The sequence below is a fragment of the Tinamus guttatus genome, unplaced genomic scaffold (assembly GCF_059628265.1).
Source record: "Tinamus guttatus ecotype Peru unplaced genomic scaffold, ASM5962826v1 Tinamus_guttatus_pri_ptg000008l, whole genome shotgun sequence".
Lineage (NCBI taxonomy): Eukaryota > Metazoa > Chordata > Aves > Tinamiformes > Tinamidae > Tinamus > Tinamus guttatus.
The window spans coordinates 961,760-973,184 of record NW_028288542.1 but is presented as its reverse complement, the minus strand read 5'-3'; the positions used below and the strand labels follow the sequence as shown (position 1 = coordinate 973,184).

Genomic DNA, 11,425 nt, shown 5'->3' with positions numbered 1-11,425 from the left:
AGTTAAACACACTAAAATACCCTTATGCAGGATGACAAAGCATACGCTGTATTGGTCAAGAAAAGTATTTTGTTCAGAGTAATTTTAAGAGTTACCAGCTACAGAGGACTAAGAAGCTCTCCTCTGAGTTGCAAGCTGCAGCAAATTTATCTTTCAAAACAAACAAACAGGCAAGAACATGAAACATAACCTTAACCGAAACATCTATTTTTCCTTCCTCTTTAAAGATATGTTTACAGGACTTAGTGTCTTAAATACTTATTAATAGGCAAACCGGCTACCTATGCTGGAAGTCAAACCAAACCTCCATTTAACTTTGTGATCAATCATTTTAATAGTACTCTGCTGACCATACCTGCAACCTTCGCATTGCCAAACCAGTGGCATGTGCTACTGAAGAGACGTTTTGAGCTACTGTTTAAAAGGTTTGTACCATCAAAGGTGTCTCAGACCAACGGCCACTAAAATAACATCTTTGGCAACCACAGAAATATGACAGGTAATCCATAGCAGCAGGAAGAAACACTATGTTTACACAGTTCTATAGTGCATCATTCCAACTTCCTGCAGTGCAGTTTATAAAGTACCAAAACCCTGGAAAGGATAGAAAAACATCTGATATTATCCCAGAGGTTTTCTAAAGGACAACTCTCTCAAACAAAGCTAGGGCTTCCGAAATTGTGAAGTTTCTCGTGGTGAGCCGGGACGCCGCGGTGGTGGGATGGGAGCAGCGCCGCGCGGTGCGCGAGGCCCGGCAGCAGGCGGGCTCGTAAATGCATTGAGTCACACAGACTGTACAGTCACACTGGTGGTGGAATCTCTTCGTACATAAAGCAAACACAGTCAGCTGCATCCAGGCAATCCGTTAAGCAGTCTCATTTATCTGTACCTTAAGCAGGAAAGAACGTGTATTAGTAGCACAGAAATCACAACATTTACTCTACAACACAGCTGAGCTACAGGAGCAGTCCAGGAGAACCATCCTTTGTTTCCAATTCATGGTAGAGAGGCGGTGAGTGTGTGGGATGGGCATGCAGCAAGAGAGGAGACCACACTGATTCAAATGGGTAAACTTTTAACAAGTAGAAGGATTGAGGGAGGATACTCCAAGCCTAGTATTTCCTGAATACGGGAAAGATTACTGCAACTAACTCAAAGAATTACAACAGTGCTCCCTATAGATAAATTAGTTTGTAATTTGGCAGTAACTATCACAATCCAGAAGACTAAAAAGCAAAAACTGGATCATGGAAAAAACAAAGCAGTAAGAGTATTTAGACAGGAGAAATACCAGCGCTGACAGCTTGTTCCGTGGGGATAAAATGAAAGGACTTTAGATCCTGTATGTAACTAATTCTCTGTTTTTATAACTCACTTGAGCAAATTTAAGCACACAAAGGCACTTCTTTAAATTTGAGCCTAATAGAATAATATTATTTTTCAGTCAAGTCCTCCCTCCGTCCCATCAAAGAGTTTATCTACACACTAGGCTGTAATCTCGCAGGTATCTAGTCCCCAAATGGATTTGATTTGAAAGACTGGAAAAAACAATTGCATAAGTACTCCAGCACAACCTGCTTTACTAGTAAAATATTATAAATATAGGTCCTTTTTTTTTTTTGTGAATAAACATAAAATAAAGTGCAAGTAATGCAAGTAATGGATCTGCCTTTGATGAATTCATGAAAGCATAACATGAAAAGCAGCACCATTCCTCTATTTGCTCATCAAGTAGAAAAGCAGTTAGCTTAGCCATTCCCCATGTTGTTTTTCGCAACATTAGTGTTCTCTGTTCTGCCACAGCAGGTTTTTCCCTTCCATTTCCGCAGCTGTAAAATCCCAGCCCTGCCCTAGGGGGCCGGGCTTAGCGGCAGCACTGCCTGCTGCGCCAGCACATGAGGGATGAATTCAACCTGCAGTCCGCTCAATTCCCAAACTCACTAAACTGATGACTGCATTAGAGCTCCAGTGTTTCGTTAAGAGATAAAATGTAACAAATTAATTAAGGGAGTTCCAGTACTGAGGTTAGAAGGAAGGCCTGGTCAGCCACTTCCGCCTTTTAAAGGCCAAGGCAGATTTAGCAGAACAAATGTCTAAAGGGGGAGCTGTGGCGTTCACACCAACAACAGAAGTTCTGCATCATGTTCCAACGCACAGCTGAGCAAAACTAACTTGCAACTTCTCCTGTTACCAGGCTTACCGTGTAAATCACACATTATACACACTAAACCCCTATTTTTGCTATTAGAGCAAAAACAGGTCTTGAAGGCCATAGTGAATTGAATGAGTTCCCTTTATGAGAAGGAAAAGCACTGACAAGCCCAGGAAAAGGGGACAAAGTCTGTTTTCATGGGTTCCAACAGCACAGGTTTAGATATACGTGCAGGTTACTGATTAGTTGTTTTTAAAAAGCAGTAAACTGAAAATTTAAGTTGCTTCTCTGTCCGCTTAGTATTGCTTTTGATATTATTGTAGCTATCCCCCATGTGGTCAAGAAACCTTCACCCACAATTAACAATAAAGTTGCTTAGTTCAGCTTGTTAAAAATTTACCCACTCATTCACAGTTGGTTTTCTTATGTTCTTCATAATCAAGACTGTTCTCATTTACAGATACATTCCAGAGTTAGTAAATCAATGCCAATCCATTTGTTCAGTTTGATTTTTACTGAGCATTTGCTTAGTTTGATTTCAGTTCTCCTATAAGCTCAGACAGTCTCTTCATGCAAGGAAGAATACAGCCAAACAGTAAACTCAGGTTGAACAACTAAACCCAAAATACCAACACCTCACCACAGGAGCATGCTGGAGTGGCCCACCCCAAAGAAACAACCACATCCAAAGAGCCCGCTAAGAAACAGTAACAGCTATGCTGTAAAATATCTTCCTTTGACTGAAATGATAAAAACACAAAAACTACAAACAAACGACATCACCATATAAAATTATTTTGCTTACCATATGAACATGTTAGTAAAATGTCTCTTTCTGGCACAAGTAACTAGAGTCAGAACTTTCTTTTAAGGTAAAATATATATTAATAAGTTAAAGATGCATCTTCATTGCATATGCACACAGTCCCTTTCCCTTAAGGTTTATTATCAATAGGCTTATCAGGGTTTCTTCTCTTTAAACAAAGTGAAAACGACTTATCCATTAAGAACAAAGTATGAAAAGAATATTCTGTAGATTTAGTGGAAGAAGTTTTCTGTCCATACAGTACTTCCAAGGTGACCAGAAAGAAAAGGGGCCTACAGGAAGCCTTTCCAGGATGGAAGAGAAGCTTTCTTATTACAGCTAAGCCAGATCCTCAAAATGGTTTTTAATTTTACGAGAACTACAAGACAAAGGATGCAACCTCACTCTAAGTGTAATGCAGGGAACACAAAACTCTGCCCGGTCGCTCCAGCCTATTTCCTTTCCAGAACCTATTACAACCTGCAGCAGCTTGAGGAAGGAAAAGGAGAGTTCAAGATTTCATGCATATCTAACAGGCAATCCATGGCATATGATGATGAATTCCCGCTGGTCTTCATTTGGTTTCTTAACTACCAGATTTCTAGTACAGAACCTTATAAACAGTCGTGTGCATGAGCAACAAAAATCATCAGTCATTTTTGCTGAAAATAAACAGATATGAGACAAAAACAAAAACACTTAAACTAACGTAGATAGCTTTTAAAATGATCTAGTGCAAATAACAACTAACCTGAGACGTACTTTGCTCCGATTAACATTATCATGCTACTCATTATAAAAAAACCCAAAGGCAGACTACAGAAGATACTAGTGTCACCTGATGTCATCCGGGGGAAGGTGTTTCCAGTCAAGCAAATCAAAAGAGAAATATATATATAAATTGCAATATATGTGTTAAGAATCATATGAAAGCAAAAGTAACAAATGTAGTGACATTTGCAGAAAAGATAAAGAAGTTTGCTCATGACCCCCCTTAATAATTTGAAATAGACTTTCATGATAAGCGCTTAAGTTCAAATTCCACTGTCAGAACTATTTAGGATAAGACCGTATCTAGAATTCTTCAATCTTAAATGCTCCTAACAGGCAGAAAAAAAAGTTTCAAATTAAGAACAAGACAAATATCTACATTTTTTTCTGCACCAGTAAATCAGGTAACCACTGAAGGTAGATTTGATAAACACCCATTTTTCACATTCGCTGAAGAGCAAGATCTAATTTTATTTTTGGTAAGATGGATTTTTTTTATACTTCAAAAGGAAGCAAAAATATGATACATATCTACATGGAATTTTAAGAAACAATACAAAATTGAGATGTAAGGCTACTAAATAATAATGGACAATACTGAAATGAAGTTTTTACTCGTGCTGACATACAAACAATTCTCTCAATCCTGTCTAAAGGGCAAAAGGTATAAGCACAGTGTTACATGGCTAAAAATTATTTACATATATGAATGTATAGGATCACAGAAGGAAAATTTTAGCTTTATCTTTCAGTAATAAAGAATGATGTTTCATTCAGCTGTAACTGGAGATTCTGGGGGGAGTTTACATTTTGAAGACAGATTAAAACTTCATACTTCTCATTCTAGCAGCTAAATAAGCTTAAATGAAAAAAAGATTAAAGGAAGACTGGGTCTACAAATGTCAGGCAGCTTGATTTAGGACTGAAAATCTATCCTGAAATGGTGCAGAAATATAAACGCAATGATAGAAGACTGCAGCTTCCATTCAAACCTGACAGATGCTAAAGCCTTCTGTTTCAAAAGAAGGACTCTGTTTAGTCCCTCCTAAGCATTTGCATATTCTCTGTATGTGGGCAACAGGCCTGTGCAAATCCGTGTTTTATGCTAACTTCTTGCTCTTAGTTTCGTGGGTCAGATTTTGGGATGGTTATCTATCCCTCCTTCCTATACAGCATACAATAAGGCAAGATACGGCAATAAAAATTACAGGGTAAAACTTCTCCTTGGCAAAACAAGGGTGTAGAATAGGAAAGCTTAAGATATCACTGTACTGTCTCAGCACTAAGCTGAATCTATTATTTTAGGGAAGATTTAAACCAATGCAATTCTACAAAACCTGCAGTTTAGCCCTGATTAATATCCTCTGTTTTTAGAGGCCCACAAGATGTTGCTTGTGTCCTTTCAAGAGTTAAAGCCCATCTACCATCTGCTTTCTTTCCACAGCTCTTTTTAAGTAATAGATTTCAAATCAATTGAATAGAGCAGTGACAGTGCGAACAGAAAAGGTCACAAATCTCAAGAGGAATCACCTGAGCTACCTGGCCAATTAACAGTACTTAACCTGCATTAATGATGGGTTTACCATTTGAAGGAGCTTCAGATGTCTCCCAGCCCATAGATTTCATCACAGCTTTTTTCCATCTGGCATAGCGACATTCACTTTCTGAAATTGAGAAATCAGTGAATGGAATTTATAAGCCTATGGATTTATATGACTATATGAATACTTTTTTTTATATGAATACCACAAATATTTAAGAAGCAGAGACTATAGTCTTGACTTTCCACACCTTTTCAGAGTATAGTTTATCTGCACAAACACACACAAGCAAAGGAGAAAATTCTAAACAACTTTGTGCCTGTTCACCACTAAACAGATTATAAGCAGGACGAAATGAAACAATTGTTATTCATGTAGAAGTCCTCCAGTATTGAAAATAATGATTTGAAGAATGGATTATAGCAGTAAACAGAATCAAAATGGGGATAAAAACAAAAACTTGTGCAAAAAGATAAAAAAAAAAAAGAGACAAAAATATATTTGTCATGCATATGTAATAATAATTATGTCAACAACATGCTTTCTTGTATATCAGTATGCATCCAAATGCAACAAAATAAAAACTCTGATCTATTGTACATAAAATTTAAGTTTTTACATTCTGAGAGGTTTTTACCTGCTGGGTTGATCTGAGGTTCGAATCTTTCACAGGTCACTGCTGTCAAATCTCCAGGATTCAAACTCCAAATTCCAACTCCTTCTGCAGCTCCTGCAGCCATAGCAGCTCCTAGAGCTGTTGTTTCAGGCATTGATGGCTTTACTGCAGTAAACCAGAGAGAAGGCACAACAATTTTTCATGACAGTCAATTTAATGGCATCAAAACTATATTCTTATGCATACCTAGAGTGATTTATATTTTATATAACTATACTGTGTAAGTTTCCCTTAGATTTATCACCTGCAAATCTCATTTTATTACTAATCACATAGTTATGACACTGACTTCACCTCTGAGTCTTCTAAGTCTCTGGAACAACTTCCTCTAAGAGAGGATCATGCAATTGCCCCATTTTCATCCTGTTGGTAAATGTCTGTTGACTCACCAATTTCCTTGGCCTATTCTTGTTAAGGATGAGATGTTTTCTTGCCCTCTCTCTCCCCGCCTTCCCCAAACAGTGATCACTGACTTGTCAGCCTTGTTCCCATGCTCTAGACACTTTATTCATACGTAGAAAAGTAGTCTTAAAGGAGGTTATACACCTCTACTTACTATAAGTGTAATGGCTGTTTTCCACAGGCATGGTAGAAAATCCCCCAACTTCAAAATGCTAGTGGTAAGTCAGTTCCATTAACCATTGAACTGCCTCCTCCTCTGCTTCTGATAGAGTATTCTTTAAAAGCTGATAGCTATTAAGCACTGATAATGTGAGACCTGTGTATCATGTATCATTGAAAGCAAGTTATAGTCTCTCTAGAGTTAATAACTTTTCCCTGGCTTACTATTACTGGAGTGTCTCATATTTTTGCCTAAGATGCATCATAATGTTTTTCTGAATATTTTTCCAGCAGTTGCATATTAGGTGAGTTAAGGCAAGATTAGTACTTTCATAACAAATTAGCATTCATCAATATAGCATAATATCTTGATGTTACTCAGTGACATATTGCATCCTTAAGAATGCTAATTTATAAATAAAAATTGTTGAATCAAGTAAGTTATCTCCCAGACATATTACAATATGTCTTGAGAAAGATGTATGCTTTTTGCTGATACTGAAATGCTCCAGTCACACTTTTCAAGGGAAGTCTCTAAAAAGCCCTGCACTCTGTGTATTAAAACACATTTTTCAAATGATAAAAATCTTTTAAATCATTCTAGGAACTTTCTAAAAAGGAGGTGTTATAAGATAATTTGCAAAATTCTTGTATTACAATTGGATGAAAATAGGACTTTGTAAAATGTTACTTGCCTTAGAGAAGCAAGCAGAAAAGAACAACTATTTGGGTTTGAATTTCATATTGTTATTGCTGTCCTGGGAGAAACAGAGTGATCAGGCTGTTTCACGTGTCTTTTTTACTTGTAAATGAGATCAAAGTTTTGTGAAGGCTAAGGGAACAACAACAACAACAAAGTGTATTTGCTATTTGTGGAAATGCTTACTCAAGAACATGAGCAGTGGAGGTGCAAAATTGTGGTTTAATTCTGTATTAGATTCTCAGGGCCAGTGTGTTGCAGTAGAGCATTAATTTCACTGATTTTAGAAGATACTGGACATTTAGAAATCATTATGATAAACTCAAGGTTCAATGCACTCATAATGGTATAATATTTCAACAGTATAAACAAGAGTCAATGACTGTCTACAAAAAAATGATTCTCAACATTCGATGCAAGATCCAGTAACTTTTTTTCTGCAAAAAGAACACTTACAATTAGGACTAAAAGACCAGCAACCCCCCTGCTCCCTTCCCCATCCCGCCCCCGACAAAAAAAATCCAACTGACTGGTCCTCATTAGCCATTAAAAGCTTATACTTTTCTCTTTTTTTAAACCTTTAAAAAGAAAAGCAAAGTTTTATGTTCACCTTACCTACTGGAATACAGAGGATGTCTGATTGGAGTTGCATGAGAACTTTGTTATTGGTCATTCCTCCATCTACTTGCAGCTGGCTTAGTGGTATCCCACAGTCCTTGTTCATAGCATCTAAAATCTTAAGTAAGATTAATATCTGAATTATAGAGAAATCTATGAAATCCTCTACATATAAAGCACTGATATGTCCATGTTTGCTAAACAATGTAAAATAAATAGTAGTCTCCCCGAAAATATGCAACTCCAAGTTTTAATAATCATGGAATACCTGTCAAAGTGCTTTTTATTGGATCTGTAACACAAGAAATCATTTCTGAAAAGACAGAACTAACAATATAGCTTTGAAAAATGTACATATTTTTTCTGTATCATTAGGAGTTAATCTACTGATTAGATTAACTACTAGGTGTGCCTAGAAGACCTATTCAGGCACTCCTATAATTACAATAAAGCACTAAAGTATGAGTAAAGTATTAGATTGCTTCAAATAGTTAACCTCACTCTCGGTCTGAAAGCCTTCTTCCCTCCCCTCTTACTCACAGCCACATGACAGGTCTTTTTTCTGACATTTCCTTCATTGAGTTGCCATGAGAGGGAACGGATGGGAGGAGGAACAAGGAAAGAGAGAGGAAGAGACTGCAAACAGGGCTATCGGGTCAGTCCCTGCAATGTCAGCCTGATTTCTGGTATCACAGATAAACGCTGCTTTCAGGCTCCCTCATGGCTTTCTGAGGACTCAGAGTCACCTGGCTGAGCTTCAGCAGCAGCTGCTCAGGTGAAGTTTCTGGCTCTTTTCTATAGAAGTACTCCTTACTCTATTCTTTGTCATGGCAGAATTATTGAGTTGCTTTCCTCCTCTCACACAGAATTAGATGGGTATTATTTTAAATCTCAGAATTAATAATGACATGAATTTAAAAACTTGCAATCAAATCAAAATTGGATTGTTACATTTGTGGGTCTCTATTTGTACAAAACACAAGAGAAGCATAAATTAGTAGGGAATGGCAATATAACCGTTTCTTATTACTCAGAACATAGATGCCCCTTTGATTTGATAGGAAGATTCATTTCTTCACTGAGAATTTTGGTTTGCTTTTGCAGAATGCTGGCAAAGGCAATAGGAAACCTATTTTTGTTCTTTCTGGTCCTCTACTCCTGAAGAGTTACTGTGCCTGATATCATACTAATTTACAATGAACTTATTACGACTTAATTTGTCTTTACCTCTCGTGTTTGAAAGCAGACAGCTTCTAGTGCAGCAAAGGCAATGTGATTTTTATTTGTAAACTGAGTAAGGCCACAGATAATACTGTTCAAGAGAAAGGAAATGCAACAGTTAGAACACACATCTTTATCAGAAAGGAAATATTTCAGACTTCAACCTGGTAGATTAAAACTCTTTCAGATTTATCAGCTTTATCAGTCTTATCTTTCAGTTTTATCAGTCTTATCAGTTTTATTTTATATTAAAGGACTTTTTTGTTCTTGTTATTCCAAAAACCAGTTTTTCAAAGCTAAACAGCTAAGCACTGTGGCATAAAAGCAGTTAAGTCAAAGAGTTTTTTTTTTTTTTTCCCCCCCCCCCGTAGGTACAAAAAGTACCTAAATTCTAAAGATGAGACTACTCAAAACCTTTAAGACTTTTCTTTTTTTTTTTCCCTCCATTTTAACAAATTTATACTTAAACATGTGATTTCTGTAACTCTTATGGCATGGCGTGATTCCAGCAACAGTAGGCAAACTCACAAGAGCAGAAAATACAAGTAGGAGGATATTGTTTGAACTAGTTGTTCTAACTATTACCAGTTAGTTAAGTATTAATCACCCCAAAATGTGTTGGAAAGGATTGGCCTAAGCAATGTTTAATAGATAGGCAAAAAAAGGAGAGTTGGACTTATGGGGGGGAAGAGGAGGGAGAGAGCAAGAGAGGAAGGAATTAAGTAGCCTGTATCTGAGACAGTGAAAGCAGCAATAACTGAGCTCACAAAATTAATTAGCATTAAATTCTTCACTTTCTACGTTTGTTGCTGACAGTTCACAGGTATGCACAGCTTCTCTTTCTCTTTCATGAGATCAAAATTCTTTCAGTACCACAAGCACATGAATAAAAACACAACAAACAAACAAACAGGACCCTTAGTAAGGAGAATGATAGAATTATCCTGTAATCATCCTTCAAAATCCAATTCAGTCCAAATGGTATCCTTGACAAATCCCCATCTTCTTTTTTGGTTAGAGGAGGTAGCTGAGACAGATAATTTTAGTCCATGTTTCTCTGTTGAAGATATCACAGAGAATGAGGTATCATAACACACCAAAGGAGCAAAGTAAAACTGAGCTCACAAAATTGGAGGGACCAGTGTTAGTGTTTGCAAATAACTAAATCTTCCTGCAAATGCAGTGCTTAATTAGATCCTTACCCCCTTGCACTGGGTTCCCAGTACGGTGCATACAGTCCTGAAAATGCTGGCACAAAGTAGCAGCCATAGGAAGTCCCCACTTCTGCAGCCAGTTTTTCTAATGCACACACAGACATAAACAGTCTTTACATAGCTTTTCACAGGCTGTACCGGCACTTAAATGACACTTAAAGTTATTATTAAATTTAAATAAATTAAATTTAAATAAATTAAATTTAAATAAAGATATTATTTAAATGTAGAATATTTCAGAATATGTAAAATAGCTAAAAAAGGCTAAAATAATGCATTTCTATAATACAAGTAGAAAATGTAACAAACTGACATTCTGCTCATTAACTGTTTGTCCATTTTCAGTGGAAGATGGAGTATAAGGGACTATGGGATATGTAAAATGAAAAAAAAAAAAAAAACCCTGATATTGTGTTCAATATGTTAACCCAGATTCTGTGAGGTTTTCAAAAGGTATCCTTCAAAGCTGTCCAAAGGTTACTCTTTATTTGCATGGCAGTCAGTGAAAGCAAAGGAAACTGGGTCAAGACCAAAGGGAGTTAAGAATTAAACTCCCATGAATTTCAAATGGATTTAGAAGTCTAAATTCACAGCTTAAGTATACAAGTTGTGATACAAGTATACAATGCAAGTATTACAAGCCCTGCTATAAGGACATCTAAAGTTTCTTAATGCCTGAATAATCACATTAGGTATCTGAGTTCCCCAATACTGAAATATTAAGAATTAAAATAATAATTAAAAATAAAATAAAAAATAGAGCAATGGTGATAATTTCCCACTTGATTTTAGTAACACCAACAAGATTAAAGTTCTTGAATCCTAAACCTATTAAAGGTTTAGTCAAACTTATGAAGCCAATGGGCACCATAGTGTTTCAACAACTGGATAACTCTAGTGACAAAGGCATGGATGCCTCCATATGGATCTATGAAGCTTTATACTAGAAAAGCAGCTCAACAGTCTCTGTTTTTGCCTAGTCTTTGAAGTTTTAAGTGAAAATTGAGTTCTAAATATTTCCACTTTTGAATAAGATATATAGAATATTAAAAAATGTATTGAATTTCCTACATCCCATTAAAACAGTTGCTTTCAAACTGAGAGTTGCAAGCTTCTGAAAGTTTTCTTCCTTTCCAAACTTCTTTTATATTCCTATTTTCTATAAT

At 36.5% G+C, this 11,425-nt stretch overlaps 1 protein-coding gene across 1 annotated transcript in view; it reads right to left on the bottom strand.

Annotated features, from left to right (window-relative positions):
• Positions 1–837: 837 nt before the first annotated feature.
• GK (glycerol kinase) overlaps positions 838–11,425 on the bottom strand; it is a 31,529-nt gene continuing 20,941 nt past the window's right edge. The window contains exons 15-21 of the mRNA XM_088521953.1: positions 10,248–10,344; positions 9,052–9,136; positions 7,822–7,942; positions 5,907–6,050; positions 5,312–5,392; positions 3,709–3,795; positions 838–889 (exon numbers count right to left, since the gene is read on the bottom strand). Of these exons, the coding sequence (XP_088378079.1) occupies positions 876–889; positions 3,709–3,795; positions 5,312–5,392; positions 5,907–6,050; positions 7,822–7,942; positions 9,052–9,136; positions 10,248–10,344 (629 nt within the window). The 3' untranslated portion in view covers positions 838–875. The remainder of the gene's footprint in view (positions 890–3,708; positions 3,796–5,311; positions 5,393–5,906; positions 6,051–7,821; positions 7,943–9,051; positions 9,137–10,247; positions 10,345–11,425) is intronic.